The sequence below is a fragment of the Strix aluco genome, chromosome 3, assembly GCF_031877795.1.
Source record: "Strix aluco isolate bStrAlu1 chromosome 3, bStrAlu1.hap1, whole genome shotgun sequence".
Taxonomy (NCBI): Eukaryota; Metazoa; Chordata; class Aves; order Strigiformes; family Strigidae; genus Strix; species Strix aluco.
The window spans coordinates 37,276,915-37,301,655 of record NC_133933.1 but is presented as its reverse complement, the minus strand read 5'-3'; the positions used below and the strand labels follow the sequence as shown (position 1 = coordinate 37,301,655).

The following is a 24,741-nucleotide window of genomic DNA, read 5'->3' as shown; positions in this document are numbered from 1 at the left end:
GTGTTAGTGCCATTTTCATCTCATATTTACAGCCAATAGTTAAAATTTGATAGGCTGGCAGCTTATATGCAAATTGTTGGATTATATGTAATGTACTTCTTGGATTTGCCATCCAGTCAAAATACATAGTTGATCTTGATGTTTCAGAGCTTCTGACATTTTGCGGTTAAACTTATTTTGCTGTGTAGTAGGTGCAATGTGTTGTGTGAGAATTGAGAGTGCTTCTTTGTTCAAATGGGTTTCTGGGCAGGGGGAGGGTCAAATAGTGCTTCTGCTACTTGTCACTGGAAAGATTTTGGTAGTGGTTGGCTGTGTCTTCTCTCCAACAAGTAGAAAATGGGGATAATGGCAATTTCAGTCTTTTTAGCAGTGAGAGATATTATTGCATAATATGTATTTATCTTATAAATGTCCCTTCCTGACCAGGGCAGCAGAGCCAAGACCTGAATTTGTAGGAGGTGATGTATGACTGCTTACTGTCTTTATTTATATGTATTCCGTCCATAAATTTAATATATAGGATGCAAGAAAAATTAATCATTTAAGTAAGTTTTAAATATGTTTCCAAAGGGCGAGACAAAACAAACTGCAAAGGGTGATGATTTGGATAAAACCCTGTACAATCTGTCAAATAAATCAGTGCTGTACAGAACTAGAGACGACAAGCAGTGATATTAGTACATATTCTGCAGAGACGTACATCACTGGATATAATAACTATGTTTGCAGCCCTAAGGGGATAAAGAGGATGTTCCCTCTCTAATAGAGGGTAGATTTCTGTTCTATTTGTATACAAAGAGCCTTCTTTTTGAATCATGTCTAAGGACTATGTACCCAGATCAAGTGCCTGTTCAGAAGGAGGGTTGGTTTTTTTTGTTGCCTTTTTTGTTTTGTTTTGTTTTTTTCCCCTGTAGTGTGCAGCTGTGGTGGGGAGCTGAGGAAATTTTATACTGCAGTCTGTTTTTCTGTGGAGTGTGCTCAAATCTTTGTCAACAAGATGCAGGTAGCTTGGGCTTAGAAGGTGAAAGAACTTGCTGTATCTTCAAGCAGGCTTTTGATTTGCTGTAGCTTCTTAGAAGTCTGGAGATGACTACCCAAACATCCTCTGTATGCAACTTCTCTGCAAGTTTTTGTGGGAATTTGAGCATACATTCAAGCAAATGAGCTATCCTTGGGGAAGAGCAGTGTGTTGGTCAGTTGCAGTTCTAGGAAATCTTTCTAGATATACTTCACTACTTAAACTTTTCTTAATCGTGAACAGTAGAGGGCCTTGACATGGACATGACCTCTTGCCATGAGAATCCAGGAGACTAAAAATAGCTATTGGCAGCCTGGAGAAGGCAGTAGAATAGAGTTGGTAGCAACTGGCACAGGCACCACACCCTCATGTACCATATGCTCTAGATCATGTGGATATGCATCGCTTTGTAGAGAAGATCCTTCCATTTGGATATTTTAGGAGGAGTTCTCGCTGTCCCTCCTTTTACTGCGCTCTCTGCAACATGCTGCTGTTGGCCAAAAGCACCCACTGACTGTGCAAGGAAGGTGTCTGGTTTTAGGTAGCCCTTTCTTTACAGACCCTCGTAATTGATCACTACCTGTGTCACTCAGAGCATGAGCTCTGTGGAATTTGACTTAAATATAGATGAGGCCTTGTTCACCCTAATTCCATGAAACACTCAACAGCCCCAGAACCTAAAGCAGTATGTCACAGCTCTGAAATGAGTTCTCAGTGTTGGTGTAAAGTCTTCTCCTGTAAATATTACAGCAGCCAGAAAATATATTTTATCTGGATGCCTCTTAAAAATACACACAGAAAACAACCCAAAATCCTTGAGCCAGAACTGTTTCCAAATATCCATTCTTCATGAAGACACGTTAGGTTAAAAGTTCAACAGTTTCACCAAGCTGCTGGCTTGCAGTTCAAACCTACTTGCGTAATGTTGAGGTTTCAGGGCACTGAACCCAGAGTATCCCTTGTCAGAATGTTGAACAAAAATAAAAATGCTGGAATAAAGTGCTGTATATGACCTTTTCTTAACTTCATTTTCTAGAGTGAATTTATTTTTGGTGCCAAATTGACAACTCTGGAATCTGAGTAGCTTAAAATATAAGTATATAAAATCAAAGACACTTTGATCCTATCTGTGCCTCAGCCTATGGAAACCACCTCTAAGATGGAGAGAACATCAAAATTCCAAGACCCGTTTCCTCTGTGATGTGTCTACTGACTGTTTCTTCCATTTAGTGAATCACTAAAGAAGCCTTTTAACTATCATCCCCATCAGTGGCTTTTCAGTATATGGAACTGAACTGAGAACCACCATCTTTATTATTTACAGATGTGCAGTGACATGTAGAAATATACTGTACTTTGGCTGGGGCACTAAGTAGTAAAGTGGCAGATGTGCAACCAGGAACCTGGCTTTCCCAGGTGGCATTGATGAACACTAATTTTGAAGAGATTCGGTGCCATCCGCGAAAACCATGTAAAAGTCCAAATGTTTTCTGTATTGGGTTTATCCCTGGTTATAGCCATTTATTATAGAGACTGAGTTGCTTTTTCCAATGAGAGAACTTCAGGAAAAATTTACTGGTGCAGGTAATTGATTTGCCTGTCAATAGTGAAGACGGCACTGGTACACCTACATCTGTGGCTAGTTTCCAGTGGTTATAACCAAGGCATATTTCCAGTCAAGTGAGCTTTAATGTCCTGTAGCAGCCCTGAATGCAGTGTTAGAATGGAAATCAATTTTTGTATGCTGTGATGACATCGGACAACAGATGAAACATTCTTCTACTAATTGTCTGAATAAGAAAACAGCATTTCACATGGAAATGAGCTGGAGTTTGGAAGATGTAATTGGGCCTTTACCATTTGTTTGTTTTTCTTGGAGCACACTGGTAGTTCTTACAGATTATTTCTCTCTCGGCAAAGGCACTCTAATGCCCTCAGCTGCTTATTTTGTCTGGAAAATTCAAGCACCCAGGATAAAGATGACAACAGCAGCAACATTTTGACTCCCAAATCCCCTGGCAAAATAGTTACATCATGTCTGGAAATAATTGGGCAATGACAGAATGGAAAAATTACAATGACTCAAACAAGACAGGAGCGCTCTTAGTAATGGGGTTTTGTGTGTTCATTCTTCTGAACGCGGTGGTTCTTAGTGCTACTGGGAAACTCTGAATTGATATCCCTTGTAACTAAACCCCACTCTTCCCAATAGAAGTATTACAGAGATTACAGAGTCCCTCGACCAAGCTTTAGTATTAATCTGTCCTACCAGTATTCCTGGTCTTTTGGCATAGAGTGGGACAGCTTGTTCTCCAGATCACTCTATCCTTGGCTTCTTTCTTGAGGTGATCAAAGACTTGTCTCTGGGGTGTGGATGTCTCATCCTTGGAAGCTGATCTTATGGATAGAACTGGCAGACATTACTGATTAGGGCCAGTTTCAAACCAATGACATTAAAGGCATTTCATACCATAAGACCTTTAAAAGGTACAGGAATTCATCCTCCTGCAGAGGAAAGTAATCTTCTGTATTGGAACTGAAGGAGCAATGTCCTGATTCTGGCTGTTAATGTGTATGTCTGTCTGACTGATGTCAGCATGATCTATTTCATCTTCAGTCTATGAAATCTTATGTTGAATAAAGGCTTCATCTCACACTCCAGCTTCCAAGGCTCTGTCTCCTATGAAATTGCATCATAGCATGGAAGCCACTACCAAAAGAAAGTAAAGAAAGTTAAGAGTCTAACCTGGGCTCTGCTGCCTAGATCCATAGCTTGCAGTAAAGGCAGTTCAGACCTGCTCTGCTGGGTAGCACAGACACAGCTTTGATTGTAGTCTTGTCCTGAATTCATGGCCCTGAGATTACAGTATGTTCTTGGCAAGTCCTAAAAATAACTCTTTTAGCACCTGAATTGTTTCAAGAGTAAAATCAGGGAATTGTAGAACGTGTTTGACAAGATATATTGCTGGATGGTCTTATCCTCAGTTATGACCGGGTCCTGAGGTGGCATCTGTGGGGTTTGTGGGATTTTTTTTCCCCATATTTGCTTTTATGTAGCCTATTTCCCACAGGCTCTTACAATCACAGCATTTTGAAGAACAATGACATAACAAACCAACCCATCTAGTGAAGCTAATGCTGTGGTGGGGTAAATCCTTGCATAAGTTCCATTATTTCATAAAGCATAAATTTATCCACACTGGATTTGTGGACACTGCTAAATGCTGCCTCTACAGCAGCATCATTATTGGGGTGTGAACTGTCGTGTGCTGGCCAGATTCCAGCTGGGTGATTAGTTTTTGCTGACCTGCTGGTTTTATTACTATTTGTATAGTACCATAACTCTACTTGGCACTGTACAATAACTGATTTAGGCAGGTAACTAAGACCCTACACTGTAGAACCTACAACCTCAGTGCCACAGCTAAGACAATGGAGTACAACACGACAAAAATAAAACATAGTAGTGGAGTATAATACAACAAAAATAAAGCATACACAGTGTTGTGCAGTCTTTACAGCTTGTGTCATGCAGTAAGTGTCTCTTCAGAAGTTGTTTTTTTTCCTCTTCAATATCTGCTTAAAAAAGGAGAGGACTTTTGCAGTTTGAGGCATAGGAAGTGGCTACTAGAAGCCATTCCAAGCCTAAGAGTTATCATGAAAGAAAGTGAGGATATTGCAGTGGAACAGTGGAAAAAAAAGTAGAGAATAAAACTAGAGCTGACAAAAAAGAAGGAAAGAGAGAACTAAGGCTGAAACTGGAAAGTGTTGTTCTTCCCCTGCCTGAAGATGTTTGGTTTTTTAAATTTTTTAATAGAAGGGAATGGGGTAATCTTTAGTGAGGTATACGGATAGAATAAATATGGTTCATGGGGAGAAAGACAGGAAAATTGATCTTGGTAATAGTCCAGACCTTCTGATTGAGAAGGAAACGGAGAGTATCTGTAGTTGTTACTGAAACTGTAATGCTGCAACACTAGAAAACTTGAAAGCAATAACAGGGAGGGGGTAGGGACTGAAAGACAGGACTACAGACTACGGCAATCAAGCCAGAAAGGTTGCTTATATTTAGCGGGTATGCAATCCTGTTGGTTCCACCACCATGGTGGTTAGAATTGTTGTCAAGCTTGCCTAAGTGTAAAATTCATAAATTAGGATGGGAACCTGTGGTACAATAAGCACTAAGCAAAATGTATTCCTGCCTACAAAGTTGCTGTTTAGTAGGACACCTCTGCCTCCCCTCTTAGACAAATGTATTGTGTGCTTAGACACTGAGGAGATGAAGGACGTCTGTATTCTAGATAAATATTTAAGTTGTAAATTTTACGTGTTTTGTTTGCAGTTTAAGCTGCAGTGGTCACACTGCCATTCAGAAATGTTAAAGATGTATAGATTTACTTGCCTCTAAATGAGATGCAAGATTATAATTAGGACTCAGCTTTTGGTGTCTAGGAGGACAGATTTGTTTTAACCCAGCAGGTTTTTGTGTGAAGTCAGAGTTATGGTATATTAATACATTTGTGTAAATAAAATAACTTCTTAGCGGGTAAAAGAATGAATGGATTGTTTGGTCAGATCAGTCAGGTATAGAAAATTATTAATCTGTACCTGATTAAAAGCTGGAAAAAAAAAGTGTAAAGAAATAACAAAGGATTACTAGCTGGATTTATGATACTGACTCTAACCGCTTTGTTGCTCTCTCTACTCTGTACTTTGAATCTTGATTTGACTGTTCTTTTAAAATTGTTTTTCTATGAATACAATTTGGATAGATAAATGGATTGAGAGAAACATGAGGAACCTGCTGGTATCTTTCTGTTTTCTTTCGTTGTTTAATTTTTGATTTTGTTTGGTTATTTGTAGAGTTTTTTTCCCCTCATTGCCAGGTGAAGACAGAGAAAATGTTGCAAATTAATCTTTCAGAAGGGAAAGAACTCGTACAGTTCTTTAGCTTTTTTTGTGTTGATAAGCTGGTATCAGGTGAGAGGTATTAGATTTGTGGGCATTAACAGACTAACATTAGTGGCTGTTAGTCATCCAGCATGTCCTGAGCACCTTTAAAGTATTAAAAATAAAGAGATTTTTGACAGACACATTGCATTAAGTAGGTTCATGGTTATAGTTACACCTGACAGCACTTGCATTTTTCCTTATTTCAGGACATTTTTCTTAGGCAAGTAACTGAACAAAAATTAAAAATGAAATAAAGTATTAATAAATAAATAAATTAATAAATTAATACCATGTATATAGCTGGCGACAGTCTTTAGGTCTGTGGAATACTTTGAAATTCTCAACCATCTCAGTTTTGATGGGATGGTGTGTAAAACAGACCGTCCCTGAGTGCCTGGGCTGGCTTGCAAAGTCCTTATACCACCTTGAGATCTGCACTCCTGTTTTGACATGTTTTGGGAGGGAAAAACCATGAAATGGCTTCAAAATGCACAGTGTGTTTCAAGCTGAACTCTCTCCTCTGATGGAACTGTTAAGTGTGGGCCATGGCTCACTGGGACTGAGTGGCCATCACTGTACAAAGTCCCACTCGTTTTCCAGGATTTTCTTTCCTGTGATCTGTTGATCCACTTTGGATCTGATGTCTTCCTGTCTAATGTAGTAGGCAGGTGCGCTTTTCAGGAAGGACTACCTCCTTCCTGAAAGAGAGGTTCTAATTTTGCGGATTTTAAATAGTTGGTTATTTTGTTGCTGTTTTGTGCCCTGGAGACCAGGAAACTCCTTAGTATGGTGATAAATCCAAACCAAAGGAGTTGGGTTACTACTGCAGATACAACAAAAGGATTGCTTGCCTTTCCCCATCCCCCAGGCTGCAACTGCCTTATATTGCATCTGACATCTGTCACGTTACATGTGACATACATGGAAAATTCCCATGGTAATTGGAACATGCTGTGAAGCTCATAATTTCACCATCTGTATACTGGAGAAGCGACGTGGTCCAGGAAACTGAGCATAGAATGGTACAGAGCTCTTCAGCTTTACGCAGTGTATGTAATTTGACAATTTTGAGCATGGTGCTTATTTTCCCCATTTCATCATCAGTAAGTGATGATCAAGGTAACTATTATAATACCATGAAGCCCTGGTGGTTTATTATTTAATAGCTGAATAACATAGAGATTTAACTTGGATTTGAGGGTGGGGGGTGAGTTGGCTTATGTAGAAATTCAGGTTTCTTTCTACTTATGTGATAGTACATCACATTTATATGTTTTATCCTGCCATAGAGAAAGATATAGATTTACAGGGGAATGGAAGTGATTTTCTTTGTTTCCTCTCCTGTTAGCATAAACCAGTGTGGACAGTAATTCTGCATCATACATTTAGTCCCATGCTTCCCACTCAGGTGAGAGCTGTGACTACATCCACTGACACTGTGTGTCAGTTGATGATCAGTGGAGATTCAGCTCTGGAAGTGAGCACATCAGTGTTTTCCATGAATGCTTCCTTGTGTTGCAAACCGGTTTTGCAGGCCTGTGTGTGTTTGTTTAACTCACAGAATTCTCTCTCCTGTTTTTTCAAAGGTGATGATACAAAAGTAACTTTCTCTATTTTAGTTATAGCTGTGCTTTGGCTGTTCACTGTGGTGAGGGACAGGACAGTGTTGTAAAAACTATGATAATCAGCGCGCTTGCACAGGAGAGCTGCTGGCATAGCAGTTGTTTCAGGTGTCTTACTGTTTGTGGAACGCTTCTTATTTGGAATATGTTTGCATGAAAATGATAATTTCTGAGATGAGAATGAAGAAAAGAGTGAGGCTGAAGAAAAAATTCAGAACCTGCGATTGAAAGAGGATCCTCATGTGCCGTTAGGATGGATCCCATCCCATGTGGCTAAACCTTCTGATAAGACTTGGAAAAATTGCATTAACTTAATTATGTTTGGTCACTGAGCCAAATGGTTTAGAAATGAACACGTACGCCCTGTCAGAGGAAGAGGACGTTGTTATAATTAGACCTTGGGCGAAGTTCCAGACTGTGACTCCTGACCTGAGCCGAACCACAGATGGGGCTGTGAAGCAGGAGGGGGATTGCTATGAGGAGCAGGCGTGCGGTTAGCTGTTGAAATGACGGCAACTTGTTTGTGTTGTGCAAAAGGGTAAAACAGTACAATTGAGAGGAGCTGTGGGAGGGAGTTATGTGTAATAGTGGGATTCTCTCCAGAGAGAGATTTCCCATTGATTTTCACTGGAGTTATATATAGAAATAGATAATTGCACATGTTTCATTTTTCCAATCACTTTATTTGCAAGAACTGAAAGGCAATAAAGCTTTTATTAGTATAAAAACCCACACCTTTTGTTATTTTCATGATTTTTTAATGACAACTTTGTTATCAATTACCACTCAGAAAAATGAAAGATATTCTTTTCCTCATTTTCTTTGTTGCCTCCCCTCTTCCCCCACCCCATCCTTTGGAAGCGCATTTTTCCCAGACTTGGTTCTTGACAAAGAAAAAGCAAAAGAGAGAGAAAGAAAAGGGAAAGATTATTAATTTGGAGCTATTAGAAAACGTTTATTTTGTTTAAAACTATGTCCACCAACAAAAATCAAGGAGTTGTAATTAGTTCTTAAATAACATAAACAGTGCAACTTAAGTAAATGCCCCTCAGCATTCTGTGACTGACAGGCTTAATCTTTAGAAAGACAGTGTTGTTCTCACTTAGAAATATTGTTAATACATTTAGTGATTCAATTTTAAAATACCTGTGCTGGATTCCTCTCTAACAGTCTTCAATTTTTTTTTATTTTAAAAGTATCTAGACGCCCCACCTAAATACAGTGTCAGTGCTGTAGCAATACAAAAGTGTGTCAGTATGAATTTCCTGCATGCTGCTTATAGATGGACCTGGAGAATGCCAGTGTTAAAAGTATGAGTTGTGCAAGGGAATGATGCTTTGTGAAAGTGGGACAATACAAGGTTACTGTTCATGTGAGCTCTGTGTGCTTATGTAAAGCAGTAAAAGCTGAGCTGAGTTTCTCAAGTATGGATCCCATGAAACGGACACTGATTTTTGTAAAAACACCACAGGAACGAGCAGTAGCTTTTGTATTTTTCAACATTATGGATGAAGAGGGCCTGGAGACTGATTGTGGACCTCTTAGGTGAACCTGCTTAAGATGGAAGCTGAGTGATGAAATGTCAGTCAGTACAGGGCAACCTGTGGTGCCCTGACCAAGGCAGTACTTACCCTGTAGAAAATGTTAGCCTTCATATACATTCACAACTAGTCATTTCCTGGTAAGGTACCTCTTTTGGAGGAGTGCTTACCAAAGTCTTGACCTGAGCTCGTAAAGACATTATGGTCCTATCACTTCAATGTCTCAGCCAATTTGTTCAAGGAGGATTCATTGTCCATGCTCCAGAGAATGCTGGTCCTTTAATGATTGGTGAGGAAGCCTTTAGACAACGGTCCAGAACTTGGTTACAACTGAATTCATACAAATGTTGTTATATTGCATATAAATCAGGTTTGTCTCATTGATTTGAGTTCATTCCAAAACAATGTTTTGTCAAACTAATAAGCGAGTTTAGAACCTCATCCATGACCAGATTACTATAAAGGACATTGCATTCAGAGTAGTCCCTGAGAAGATGGTCTGTGGTGGACAAGTTCAACTTCTGAGGCTCTTTTGTGAACTCTTTTAAGAACTGAATCTTTTAAGTCTCCATCACTGAGAGGAAACAGAAGTTGATGTGCACATCACTGCTAGATTTGAAGGAGTTTTGGTTTTGCTGACTGAACCATTGTCAGAGACCGGTACCAGGGTTAAGTTGGCCTTTGACATCTCCTAGTGAGAATCCAATGTTGTTATGAATGTGCTTTTGAAGCCAGCATCACCCTGCCCTGGTGAGTCCTGCTGAGACATACTATCCTTTGCAGGGTTGGCATGGAGAGCAAAGCAAAGTGGGCATGCCAGAAGACAGTGCTTGGTACCAGCTCACTTTCCGTTCAGCTGCAAGTGAGTTGGAGCTGATGCCCCTCCAGTGCGTAAGAGGAGGTGCTAGATAAATTGATCCCAGCACAAAGTAGGGCAGGTGATTCTGGCCAAGCACATAGCACCACAAAGGTAGAGGTTTAGGTGGTTTGGGGGTTGTGTTTGTTGCTTAGTTTTTTCTTAAGTGAGCATGCTGATTTCTACACAAAAAGTCCCTGGAGAGCTTCTGGCTGTGTGCAGTATGTTAAGTCCCACTATGCAACTGCTGTCCTAAAGGTGCTTTTCCTAGCACAGCTACTTCATCTTTATGAGAGCTCAAAGCAGCCTTGTTCTGGCAAGCAAACAGACCAAAGCATTGTGAGGCAGGTTAGGGCAGCAGCTGCTCTGATGACAAAGCTCAGCTGTGTTGCTGCTGATACAGCATCCAGCGTCCTGTGGTTCAGTTCACCTGCAACCTCCCTCCCTGCACCCCTGCACCGTGCCCAGGGAGCCAGGCTTCACAACAGGCTTTAATTATTTACTCTCTAAGGATATGGTTTATTCTGCAGATTAAGTGAAAAAGTGAAGTCCTTAAAAATACAACACAAATAAGCCCCTGAGCTGTCAAACAACAAGTCCCTTAAAAGGGCAAAATATGTGGCTCTCTGTGGACTGCACAGATCCCTCCTTTCAAACTGCTGGCAGGAAACTTCCTGTTTGGATGGACCGCTCAAACGGTGTTGTGTGGTGGAATCAGTCACTTCCCAGCTCTTCCTTTAGCCTCCTTTTGCCTCCCTTTTACACTCCTGATACCAAAGGCCCTCAAGCCTGGGTCCTGTCAAGGCAGGGTCTGGCAGCTCAAATGTAAATCTGAAAGCATGCATTAGCACTGTGCAGTTTCTCATCTGGATACATAAAGCAGCCCAAACTAGTTATGTGTATTTGAAAATGGGATAGATATAATGGTCCTACTGCGATAGTCCTGGCCATTAAAGGGTGAGTGTTTGATGGTCTGACTCCAAAGTGATGAAAAATTGATTTCTGCTTCATTGTTTCATTGTTCATTTTATTTTGACCAAGCGACATACCTTTGGAGGATTCTTCCATTTATTCTGGGTAAATTCTCCAGTACATGCTTTTTGCTTCTGATACTTTGGTTCCTTTACTGTAGTAGTGAGAGAAAGGCCAATACTGGCATTCAATGGTAGCATTCAACCTTGGCTACTGAGCATTACTGATAACTCTGCCTGATGGGAAATCCCACACTGAGTTTGTAAAACCTTTCAGAAACTTTGGGAGAAGTGATTCTACACTGCCATGCAAGAACATGTTAATACCATATTAAAGCTTAGCTATCTCGTCTATCTTGAGTGCTTATTTTGCTCTTTTGTGTCTCAGATCCTTCTGTCCTGTTCCAGCTGTTATACTAGTGAAAACCATTGTAACTGCAGAGAACTGCACAGATCCAACAGAGTCTTGTTTATAATTTAATGTCTGTTGTGTTTTTGTTTTGTTTTTTTTTTTTTTTTTTATTCCTGCAGAACATGATCAGAAGATAGCAGCATACATCATGATCATGGCCCCCCGGAAGAGGAATCGTCATGCGTTGGGGTTTCTTTGTTGTTTTGGGGGTAGCGACCTCCCTGAAATCAACCTCAAGGACAATAACCCCCTCCAATTCCTTGAGTTTTCTGTCCCAATCCCACCAGCAGAAGAGCTCAATGCCAGATTCTCTGAACTTGTGGTAAGTTTCTGATGGCAGACTGATATATTTTAAGGGGTCGATGAACTCCTTTCAAAGGAGTTAAGGGACTTAATAGGGATAGGAAAAAAAACTTCTGTTGAAGCTTTTTTTTTCCCTATTCTTTTATGACCAGTTCCTTGGTGGGAGAAAGGTAGCAGATGACAGGTTGGATGACAGTAACACTGGGTAAAAGTACAACAAAATGCTTAAATATGCCTATTTATTCTCACAGCACTGTGCAATTCTCCAGGTGTAGGATTTGGCATATCAGAAGAAACCTCAGAAGTTCTCTAGAGAACAAATCCCTGACAGTCAATTTCTTGTTAACAACTTTGGAATAAAAATCTGCTGTATAATACAGTACAGTGGAAAATCTTAGGGTTTACAGGTCTATAAAATAAGGACTCTACTGTTCTGTCGATCAGTAACATACTGCTGGTGGGGTATAAGAATCGGGTGACCATGCTAATTATGTTTCATCAGCTAGCTGCCTTTGAACCATGAAATGGTGCTCTTGCAGCAACAGACATAAACAGGAAGGGAAGCAGTTATTTCAGATGAACTTTGTCGTTTGCTTTTGTGGTAAATGTTGCGGATTCCAGTAGCAGGCACTTGCTATTCATGCCTGGTATCAAATGACTTCTCTGTCTTTGCCCTCTTGTTCAACCCGTATGCAAAACGCAGGCAGAGGTTGTAGGGCTGTGCTGTTTTGCAGTCCACACTGTAAAGGTGATGCCCATTTGATGCAGTTGATTAGCTATCTCATTACCACTCTGGGATTGGAGGTTATGTAGAGTGAGGTACCTTTAGGTGTATATATGCCTCAGTGGTGCTACTGAGATAAGGAACAGAACAGAAAATATTATATCTCAGAATTTAGAGGAATTTGCTGGTAATCTTTCTACATCACACTTAAAACATTAGCCCAGTAAGTTCTTGTTCATTACCATGGTTTCAAAGTGCTATAGCAATGAAAATAACCATATAATTTGGGTATGCAAGTAGAGGTTAACATATGGGCAACTATAGTGTGTCATACCAAACACAGGAACAGCTATAGTTTGTCAGATTAGTGGTCTGACAACCTAGTCAAGGCTCCTATTTCAAGATGGGGTGCAGAACAGGTGCCTAGGGAAGAATATAAGATGTGGCCATAGGGTGGTCTTTTCTGGAATACTCTCTAACCCTCTAACAATTTTCAGTTCAAGGACTTTCTCAGCCAAAGGTGCTTTCTGTGTACATAGTAAATTGGTATGGATTTCTTTTCCATTAACTGTTTCCACCCATGACAAGTTTTTAGCATTTGCAGTATTCTATGCCAGGGATGTGGGAAGGAGTCAGTAGGATTTGCAGCTGTTTCAGAAAGAATAGAGTGTGCAACAGAAGAGTCTACTTGCTTCTGACTAAGTAGCAGATGAGAAATCTCCTCTTATGGAGATATCTCACAAAATCCTGGTCTATATTTAAGTCAGCTTGCCTTTTTTGTGAGACTACTTGAATTCCTCTTGGGAAATGCAGCTGATTGACTGGAGACTTCTGCTTGGTGACAGGTATCTCATGAGTAAGAGTGTAATCTGCTCTGCTGTCAATTTATTTCTGGATGCTGCTTAAGTATTGTTTTTTACATGCAAAGCTTTAAGTGCTGTATCAAAGTTCACCTCTCTCAAATACCAAGATCCGTTGAAGCATTCAATCCAGCCTTCCTGAAGACGTCGCCAACAGATGTGCTTTGCTCGTGAACTTGGCTTGCTAAAACTTGAGCTTGTTTACCTTCAGGTCGTAGCAAAAGACCTGTTTTAGTTGCTGCTGGGCTTTTGCTTACTGAGAAAGGGTATCAGTTTCTGTGAGGAGTTTGAGAGTTTGTGGTGGTATTAAGGGTGTTAGCTTTTTGATTTATGCCTGGCAAATACCGGTGTTCCATGTGCTTGTGGCAAAACAGCTCCAGCTGCCTTATGGAAGTCTATTAAACAGTATGATTTATAATGTTTGCAGTGCAAAATTTAATGACAGTATACATGATGATCTGTAAAAATTTTTGGCCCCAGAAGTTTGTGAGTTGCTGGTCTATGCTATAACTTACTAAATGTGCTGACAGCCTATAACTGGCATATACATTTCAAACAAATGAAGCTATTGAAATGAAAATAGATCATATTCATGTTCTTATATTTAATTATAGTATCCTAGCCATCATTACATGAGAAGTGAGCTGACAGAAAAGTGCTATTTTTTAGAAGGTTAATGGTGTATATCACACATTTTTATAAAGTACTCAGATAGGGTGGTGATGCATGTCCATAGGAGTTCCTGGGTAGGCAGGTAACATGAGAGCAGTAAGGGCTTTATGAGTGAGAGAACCTGGGCTAGAAACCAGGCTGGCAGAATGGAGAATTTGCCCAGAAGGGCTAGTTTGTCCACAGTTCCGTATTAATGCATGTTCTATGAGACACTAAAATAAAACATCTGTATTGACAGCTCAGATGAGATTTTAATTGGATTAGAAGGATTCAGTCTGTAAATGTGCCAGTGTAAATCAGCGACCTGGAAGTGCCTGAGAGGGCTCTGTGCTGTGTACTAGCTCCCCACTGCTTATCTGTTAGGTTGTAGTCTGGGTGCACTTGTACTATATAAAAACCAGATTTGAGTGTAAAGCCTTTTGACCCAAATCCCCAAGTGAAATGATGACACCCACATCATCTGAGATCTGTAGTGAGAAGAGCATTTTTGTTAGCTCCCTGAAGCAGACCCAGGGGATATAGCCCCATCTTGCCATCTGCTGTATAAAGGGTATAATGAAATATTGGTGTGCTTGAATGAATTTTTAAAAGCCTTATTTTTCCCCTTGTTGCAGTTAAAATCTGGGGCATTTTCCCATATAAGAGTTAATGAGAAGAAGACCTAAGCCTAGTTGTGCTGGAAGAGCCTCCCTTGTGATGAATTTCCCAGTCCAGTAAATATTCAGTATGTTTCTACCTGCCTTTCTGAGGAAAATGGACATTTTGAGGGCCAGAAGCATGTCTTCTCTTGTGGTTCTTGTGGTCCTTAAATTAATACCATGAAAAGTGAATTTGGAAATGTCCATCATGCAAGAGGAGGAATTAGGAATGTGTTGGAATCCTTTATTTGCTTTTGAGTCACAAGACCCCTCCAGAGCTTGCAAACTTGCTCATGTAGACTCCAGGCTGAGGCAAGTATACCTGTATGGGCTACTATATACTACTACCAACCAGCTGAGTAACGGCAGCTGTCTAACTGGACACTGACCAAGGCAGTGCTTGTCAAATGACAAGTCGATGCTGATTTCAGCTGAAATGTCTGCTCTCAATGGCGTTCAACCAGAAAAACAGTTCTAGGAATGATCCCAGGCATTTGTGCTACTTGAAGCTGGATGCTATGTTTAGGCCTTGTCTCCTCGATTACAAAATTAAAACAGAAAGGTTTACTCCTGATACAAGCCAAATTCAGTCTTGATTTATTTCATTGAGAACATGTGCAGGGAGTAGATCTGAATGAAGACTATGGCTCAGGGTGATTGAGTCTGATTTTGTTTGGGCTAAGACAGCAGAAGATGTGCTAGCTCTTAGGCTGTCTGCTGGCAGTGATTGCCCTGGGAGTCATGCAGTGGTAACAGTACAGGTAAGTCCTTATCAGAAGTCTAGATGCACAAGACAGTAAGCAAACAAACTTGTGACCACAAGCTTTGCCCCTCTAAGGGCCACTTTCATGCACCCAGCTGAAAAAGGGGAGAACAGCTGGCTTAATTATCTCTCCTTCAAAGAACATGCAATGAAGAGAAGCTTTAGAGAGTAGGGTGTATGGAGTGGTCCTGTACCTCACAAATTATAAAACTGGCCCTACCTGACTATCAAGGCTGTTCTAGCCAGCATCACTTCTGCTTCTTTCCTCAGTCTCTCTTCTTAGCTGGCACTATGTATACTACCATGTAGTAAAGTGCTGCTGCAGTTGGTGGTCTATTCAGCAGGCGCCAAGCTGGTTTTGTGCCTGCTGGCAAAAATGGCTGTGCTAAGCACATGTGTTTTTCCTTGTACAGATTTATTGACTGAACAGGAACTGCAGAAGAATCTGGAAGAGGTATTGCAAGGCAAGGGGAAATAACTTTTTTCATGAAACAATTTCTCCATGTCCTTGTTCATATTTGTTAGCAGTGGTGTGTTCTTGTCACAGTGGATTCTGATTCCTTTTGCTCAGTCTTAGAGTCCTGGACTCTTCTTGTTGGTTAAGGGTGGTGTGCTGATGACACTAAAGATTTTGCCATCTAGATCTCTTTTACACCAGCAACCTGATCCCAGATGTGACCTCAGGCCATGTCAAGAAGGGGAACTTAAATGCTGGAAATTCAGGGAAAGCAGAAAACTGTAAAGAATCCTAGCACAGAGTAAAGAGCGGTGTAAAGAGCTTGTGCTTTTGTTGTTTCTTTTTTGTTTCTTCTGTTAGTGGTTCTGTCCAGATGGTCATGGTATTTGAGAAGGTGAAGTTCCATTATAGGATGGAAGGTCCATGGGGAAGAAGTGGAGCTGTGTTTTGAGCTGCAGTTTTCAAAGTTGATCATATTATTACAGCCTCCAAGCTTGAATGATAATATCCTTGTCTGAGTTACCTGCGCCATGTTAGATTCTTATGCTGGGACAGGTTTGAGAAATACTTACTGTTACCCCATCTTAGTCTTGGCTGCCTGTGAAGCATTCTGCTATTTAGCTCAGGTGGGACTGGATTCTCCTGTCAGGGTTTGTTTCTATTACGTTGCATTTGAAACTGTTTCTTTTTCAGTTTTGGTTTGTTTTTTTCTATTTCTTTTTCTCAGAGTCCCTAAATAAGGGGTTTTGTTACCTTTATAAATTCACAAAAGCTTTTTATCCATATTACTCTTTACCATCCTCCCAGGCTTTTCCAGAACAAAACTTCAGACCTTATGCCACCAAAAGTACCTATTAAGTTACATTACTTACAGTTGAAGAACAGCATAAATACTTATGAACTTTTTGTATTTGAAAACTTCAGAATTCTCTAGCATCTCTTCTGGCATGCCTTTATGCTTCTTCTCGTCCATTGAAATGACAGTTCCATATGAGGTCCCATCATTCTTTAGTTGTCAAAAGAGGTAGGCTGCTGCTTGGGCAAGGCAACATACACTCTTCCCTCTCTCCCTCTTTCTCTGAAGAGATCTAGTTTTCTGACCCCACTTCAAAACCACAACTTTTGTTGTAGAGAAGATGCACATGGAACTGCTATGTGTTCCTGAATGACGAGGCCAGTGGAAATCAAAAACTTATTTTTCCTTGTAGAATTGCCTGTATGCAATGAAATGAAAATGGAACCAAGTGCTGAATCAAGGGCTCTGTCCTTCCCTCAGGATCAAGCACCTTCTGTGTGTTCAGCTCATGCTGGGAACCGTGATTGAAACCTTAACCTTCGTTTCTGTCTGCAGTGCTCTGTAACGCCAACGACAAGAACATAGAACTATGTGTCTTCCTGACATACCCCTAAATTCAACTCACGTCTCTCACCTTGTCACCTCTGATCCCAAAACATTTAGTAATTACTTCCACAGTGTCACAGTTGGCTCAATTTCTGAATTAAAGATGAGCTAGCCCAGGAATGTAGCCGGAAGAAATGTCAGTGACTATGACAATAAAGAGAAGAGAGAAAATTAGGGTCATGTTAATTCCTTCTCCTTCAGTCTCCTTGGAATAAGAGCTGTACAGAGGAACTCCCATGAAGGTGAAAAACGTGAGGAGGAGATGTGGCAGGAGAGTCCAAGCAGCAGAGGCAGCAACTTGGTAACCTCCGAATACTCTGATATTTTGTGTAACAATGACTAGAACTTTTAATGCCTTGTGCCGCCTGAGGAAGGAGGTTATCTAGAGAAAGATGCTTGTTGCTTTACTGTACCTTTTGCTCTTGCTTTTGTCCTCTCCCACCATATGGGTCTCACTTTTTTTTTTTTTCTGCCCATTTAGTTAATCCCTTCCTGAGTAAATCAGTGTCTTCACCTTGTGCTGGAACAGAACTATGGAATTAGTGTGATATTTACTGCTGTCACATATTTTGCTGTGCTCTCTTGATTTCTCAACCATCCAGACTAGTAGTTGCCAGCACTTTAGTGCCAGAATGCTGAAGAATGTGAAAGAAGTTGGTTGGTCTACTCTGAGCACATGAGCCATCCACATGACTGGTACCTTTACTAGTCATCTCAGGACAGAGACAAAGGAACAGTAGGGTCACCTGGGACACATTTCTGGTAGCATTGGATGAAGTGATCAATAACAGAAGGCTTGGGAAAACTCCGCTTTTTGCTTGCTCTGTGACATCTCTCCACATTTGCTCCTTCTCTACCTTCATAGAGAATAAAATATAGTGATTATATTCTCTCTTCCCAGAGGAGAGAAAGTTGAGGAGAAAAGAAAGAAAGGAGGTTTATGTTGAAAGAGATTAAGATACAGCATGGAAGCATCTGAGAATTCATTTATTTATTTCATCAGAGGAAGTAAAACAATCTCTGAGCAAAGCATCAATTTGGCACATGCTGGATAACACCCCTTCATCAAGAACCACAGCGAGATGAGATCCAAACCTTAAATAACTGTAGTAGCAGTTCCCACTACAAACAGCTGACTTGGAAGTAGCAAGTTTCCTTCATGCTTAGTTCTCCCTTGCAGGCCATTTAATGTAATGGATACAACATAAACCTCAGATGAAAACTAGGCTTCACCATATTGAATAAATACTCCCATATATCACCAGTCCCACTCAAGCTTGCCAAGTCCTAGCTGTGGCAGTGTTCATGAGGCCCCTCTTTGGCTCTGCAACTTGCAAGAGTATTTATGGGGTAAAAAGTACAAGGAATGCCTCCGTTGTGGGATTTCATGTGAGTATAGACTGCCTTAAACATTAGTCAATGTATGTAGGCCCAAGAGGGCATCAGCTGTGTTTCTCTGTGTTTGCTGATGGGCCTGGAGAACAAACTTCTCTATTTCTCCCCCAGCTTCCTTGTAATACTTCTGGGGAACAGATACGCAGAGTTGTCCATTCTGTCTCTCGGTTCCCAGTGTGGAGCACCACCTTCCAGAAAAGTATCCTCCATGTCTGAAACTTATTTAGTCGTTAGTTTCTCAGTGAAAGTTTGTGGCTTAGAAAGACATGCATTTTAGGTCTTCACTTCAAGCCCCAAACATGTGTCCTGTGTATTGATAACAGTATTTAATCACATTTAAATTCAGGCACGTTGCCAAGATTTGAGTATTTCAGTTTCAAATTATCTGTCTTTTGAGTTATTCTAACCTCTTCCTGGATTCTTTTTAATACAGGGATTTAATTTCTGTGTCACTTGCCCTGCATGTAAATTATAGTTTCAGACTACACCTCTGACAGGCTTTGAGTTGTTGCTCAATGCAAATTTCTCCACAACCATAATTTAAAGGTGCCTCTATGCTATTTTGCACATAAGAGGAAGTTCTTTTATTCCCTGTGCCCATTCCCTCTGTGCTTTTCTGTAACGAATGATTGTACCTAATCAGTCAGGAAGGTTGTGTAGTGCCAAATGCAATCAAGATCTAGAGAAGTCCTTCATTTTTATTTGCATATGATGAGCTCTGACTCCAGCAAATTAGGAGGCTTTGCTGGCCTTGGCTCAGTGGAGACTCCCCACCCTAACTATTACTTCCTTTCTTGCACTTAATGAGAATGCGCCAGTGGAGGTTGTAAGAAAATACTGATGATGAGACTAAGCTGGACTTTTCATGACCAGAGGCTCATATCCATGAAGGTTTAACATCACTATCTGAGAAGACACTGTCTCTGAAGGCAGAAAAAACCAAAGCTTTGAGGCAGCAGATTGCTTTCCTCACTGACAGGGGACAGGCCAGGCCACAGAAAGTTTCCTTTCTCTTGGGTTAGTTTATAGTTGTCAGATTAACATTCTTCATGCACTCATATGCACTTGTCTTCTATTATAATGATGGCAAAAGTACTGGGTGGCTTAAGATTTCTGAAGCAATTAAGGGACTGAGGCTTGGGAGACAAAAGCTCTTCATGGTTTGTTTTTTTTTTTTTTTTTAGAGAAGAAACCCAAGTATGGTATCACAGCCTGTCTAGTTATGCACAGATGTTCTTTTATGTCCATCACAGTTCTTCAGTCAAAGTTTGTACATGCCCAGGATACCTTTTTTCTCTTTCTTCCTGCCCTTCAAAGAGAGATTTTTCATAATGTTGGATCTGCTTTACACATGTCCCATGTGCAACACATGTGCACAAGTCCCTGATTTTAATGCACAAATCACTACAAGCAGCTTACTATAGTTACTCAAGTTCCAATACATAAGAGGTGTTACATTTTAGTCTTCGTGGCAAAGACACCTCCCCCCTCCCCCTTCAGACACTTGCCTCCATATGGAGCCCTGCGATAGGGACAGGCTTGTGGCAGTGAGTGCAGCACCGACACTTCTCTCTCTAGGCTCCCTTCCAGTAGGTGCAGCTGGTTGGCAGCTCCCAGCTCCCTGACCAGCTGTGTGAGAAGCAGCAGTCACTATGCTGCAAATGTGTGAGACCCAGATGCTGTGAGAGGAGCATGAGATGGGAGCCAGGTCTCACACCCCGTGTCTGAGAATCAATGGGGTTGTGTAAACAAACACAAATCCAGACCTGGGTTTATGTGCTAGATTTTGGGTGTGAAGAGGCTGGGGCTGTTACCAAAGTACTGTGTAATTATAAGGCTTTTGTGCAGGGATACACTGTTTTGTAGGTCTTGTTGCTTTACTATAGAACTTATGGACAGACCATTATCTTATGTAAAGCAGTGCAGTTGCACTGAAGAGAGTAGTGGAGTTATATCATTCTACTTTGCCTGAAATTTGGCCAGTGTGATATTTTCTGTGTCTGTAGTGATTGTTAGCTTCTGAATATCCCAAGCAGAGCATACTGGCTGCCTTTCTGAAAGGTGGGGAAGATAGTGGTCATGTGGGAATACCTGAAGGGAGTGTTTGAGTGTGTTCTATGATTTACTTACAGTAGACATGAAAATCCTGAGAAAGACCTACTTACTGGACTACATGTTTTTAACAAGATGACCCTGATGGTTCCTGACTGAGCAAATGTATGCAGTCCATCTAGGGCATAAGAAGAGAAGTACTGGATTTTGGAAGCACAGCAGATATGTAGCTTGGGATGCAAAAAGAGGGGAAAGAACAGATCCTGCCACTAGAGAATGGATGTGCTAAGATGTCAATCTTGCGTCTTCCCTCTACTGAATGCTTGGAAGCTGTCATGATATCCTATCCCCTAAGCCATGGATCGGGTGTATGTGCTTACTGCTCAGAAACCTTGTGTCCACATGTGTCTAATACCTTATCAGCTGATTTGATAACACTATTTTGTTTTGGTATAGCTGCAAGTGTTAGGTAGCATTACATAAAAAGAAAAAAATAGTGTAAAGTACTACTGTGGCCTTTTCCCATAGTAAGACATCATTAATAATTGAATGGGTTTTATGTTGCATTATGGCTATAGCAAAGAGTCAGGAACTTTCTGGATTGAGTGTGAAGGCTGCTGAAGTGATAGAACACTGAGATGTTACTGACAGCAGGAGTACTACTTGCTAGCTGGAAGGATCAAATTAATTTATCTTTATTTCAACTTTCTGGGTCTTTCCAGCTCCACTTGGATGGATACAGAGTAGACAGTTTCCTGCCTTCCTTCTAGAATTGAACTAGCATTCTCATATAGTTCCTGCCACTCTGATGCCTGCTGACTTAAAGTCTCCGCCCTCTCCAGTAGAAAAAGAGCCAGCAGCAGCAGTACAGGGATGTTCTATTTCTCCACTGCTTTGAAGTGGCTTCTCTGAGTACGATTCCTGCCCTTCTGCAGTTTCTATCCTTTCTTTACTTGTCTTTATTAGTGTCTTACATTGTTCAGAGCTGTATTAGATGACTTACATATCTATTAAGACCTTATTCCTCACCTTGTAGAGAGGATATTCAAGTCTAGATTTGGTCTACTGATGGGAGGTGGGAGACTATTATGGATCAGGTCAGAAGGGTCATTTGGGATCAGAAGATACTACCTGGAGATACATCTGGGAGAAATGGCAGAAGGAAGTACTACATCATGCAAAAAACATGATAGCCAGATTGTAACTGGACAGGAGATTGCGATAAGGAGGGACAAAGTTTTCCAAAGCATTGAAGAAAAAGACACAAGAAATGAAGTAGTTGTGGTGCTGAAGGGAGAGCAAAGATAGGAGAGCAGAGATGGAGGTGATATGGGATGAATGCTAGGCCAGGATGATCTTTTGTCTATGCTTTTGGGGAGAGAGCTTGCACATTGATGAAGGGAGGTTGAATGACGATTGTCAGTTTCTTCTGCAGCTCATAGAAGAAGGGTCAGATCTGAGATGTTGTAGGAGGTATGATCTGTCATTTAGCCTAATTTGAGCGAGAAGGGGGGAGCCAGGTCCCTGTGATGATGAAGACCTTATAAAATTTATAACAAAATAACAATGTAAAAGTAACCACCTTAAGCTGGGGAAGCAGTGAAATTTTCCAGTGAGGAGGAAAAGTAGTGAAAGAGGATGAGATTAAAAGTGTTTTGCAGGGTAGGAGTTACCCCTGCTGAGGTCAGGTGTAGCTGGGTATGCTGGTTTTGTCTGGGATAGAGTTAATTTTCTTCCTAGTACAGTGCTGTGTTTGGTATGAGAATAAGGTTGATAACACACTGATGTTTTATTTGTCCATAAGTAGCACTTAGCCTAAGTCAAGGACATTTCAGTTTCCCATGCTCTGCCAGCAAGCAGGTACATGGGAAGCTGAGAGGCGGCATAGACAGGACAGCTAACCCAAACTAACCAAAGGGATGTTCCATCCCATAGGATGTCATGCCCAGTATATAACTTGGGGGGAGTTGGCCAGGGGGGGCCGATAATTGCTGGGGAACTGGCTGGACATTGGTCAGTGAGTGGTGAGCAATTGTGTTGTGCATCACTTGTCTTTTCTTAGGTTTTATTTCTCTCTTTTTTATTATATTCATTTTCATTGCTATTATTATTACTATTATTTTATTTCAATTATTAAATGGTTCTTATCTCAACCCACAAGTTTTACTTCTTTTTCTGATTCTCCTCCTCATCCCACCAGGGGGCCAGGGGTGGTGAAGAGTGAGCAAGTGGCTGCCTGGTGTTTAGTTGCTGGCTGGGATTAAACCACGACGCTGGGGTTTAGGAGGAACTGTTAACAAAATAAGATAATTGAATGGAGAAGTAGATAACAATCATGAAGGATCATCTGTTTAATGTGTTGACTCAAATTGACTGTATTTGCTCATGTAGTAGCAATTTATATCAGATATAATCATTGCTCAGATAGTGTATCATATAGCCTGAAGGAGAGTGGAGGAAAGGGTCATGCCTCTGTGTCCTTCTGTAGGTAGACTGTGTCTTCAAACAGTGCTCAAGGTTGTTTATCATTCAGGGGAAACAGTTAAGGTAATCTGGGATGGCTCTTCCAGTGTTGGAGGGAAATGGCCTTTTCTTTCGTGTGCCTGCTCTGCAAGACTCCAAAATGGGGAGCACAGGGTGCCACAGGTGAGGCTGGGTGGATGGAGCAGCACCTTTTTAGGGTACAAGGTTTTCAGGTCAGCAGTTTCTTGGCACCTTCCTCTGCACTGAGTAAAGGGGAGCTCGTGGTGTCACTGTATACAGATGACTGGCACTTCTGCTTATCCCTTCAGCACCGGGTGGGAGAGCAGCACAGGGAAGGCAAGTGTCAGAAGGTGCCTCTCCTGTCACTCATAGCACCAGGCAGCCTCCACAGCTGCTCTGTCTCTGGCACATTTTGTCCGAAGGAAGTACAGACAGATGCCTTCCACCTGGCACTGGAACACCACTGACCCCAAGCTTTTAATGCTAGGTACCTCATTTTCAGTAAATTAAAAAGTCTGCAAGCTTGCTGGGAGGAAACATTTCAAGAGCATTACATCTTTTTCCTAGGTACCTTTGCAAGCTTATATACAATTCATTTCATGCATTTGTGAGTTTGTTTACCTGGTGTGAAACAGGGAATTCTTAAACCAGTTTTAGTACAGAATTGTAGCCAGATTGAAAAGGTACTGAAAAGATGAAGCACGTGTAGATCATAGTTAGTACAGGAGTCTTCCCATGGCAAAAAGTATTGTATCTGAAGATCTTGGGAGCAAATCTCTACTGCCTCCTGTCACAGATATTGCCCTGCTCTTATCTGCTTGTTCTTTTTTTTTTAGGGAGAATCTGATACAAGACTCTACAGCCTTCCTGGGCAGACTCTCCTTTCTTTCACATGTGGACCCAGTGCTGTATACAAAAGGCCCTAGTCAACATCTGTATATTCTATGCTTTTCTATATTAAAAACACTTAAGGGCATCTTTTAATTTTGCAGTTTCCCATCGTTTGTAGACCACATAAAGGGAAAGGCTGCCCAGACTAATAACACAAACACCCTCTGAAAAGAATTTAGCAGTGTGCACAACAATGTTATGCAATGGTTTACTAGGTGGAGGTTTGATGAATAACTTCTCCAAAGGAAATTACAAGGGGAAAACAGATTGAAGTTTCCCAGTTTGGAAGGTATCCAGGGAGATCCCTGAGTCATGGAAAATCCATTGGGATTGCTTTAGTGGCTGTGTTTCAGCATTACATTTTGCACAGAGAGCAACAGCTGGATGAGTTTGTCGGTCGGTGTAAAGTTGTTGCCCTCTACATTAACCAGATAGTAAATGTAATTACGATTTGTTGTTAGGAGATGAGTTCCTTCTGCAAGGAAAATGCTCATCCTTCTCTTATTCCTTTTGCTGTATTTTGTGAAAGTTTCTGATAATTTCTTTCATAGAAACATTTAGAGAAAAATATCTTGGCTGCTGGTTTCTTATGCCTAGTGATGTCAGTGCAGTAGTTGCTGTTCTGATTATCAGAATACTTAAGCGATGAGACAGGACAGGGTGTGAATGAATAACCAAATATACTGTCATGCCTTCAGTGTTTGACTATGGAAATACTTGGTTTATA

General features: G+C 41.0%; 1 protein-coding gene across 5 annotated transcripts in view; it reads left to right on the top strand.

Annotated features, from left to right (window-relative positions):
• DAAM2 (dishevelled associated activator of morphogenesis 2) overlaps window positions 1-24,741 on the top strand; it is a 236,526-nt gene that overhangs the window by 100,832 nt on the left and 110,953 nt on the right. For all 5 annotated transcript variants that reach the window (XM_074818119.1, XM_074818122.1, XM_074818117.1 and 2 more), the window contains one exon: window positions 11,493-11,695. In XM_074818119.1, coding sequence (XP_074674220.1) covers window positions 11,522-11,695 — 174 coding nt within the window. In that variant the 5' untranslated portion in view covers window positions 11,493-11,521. The remainder of the gene's footprint in view (window positions 1-11,492; window positions 11,696-24,741) is intronic.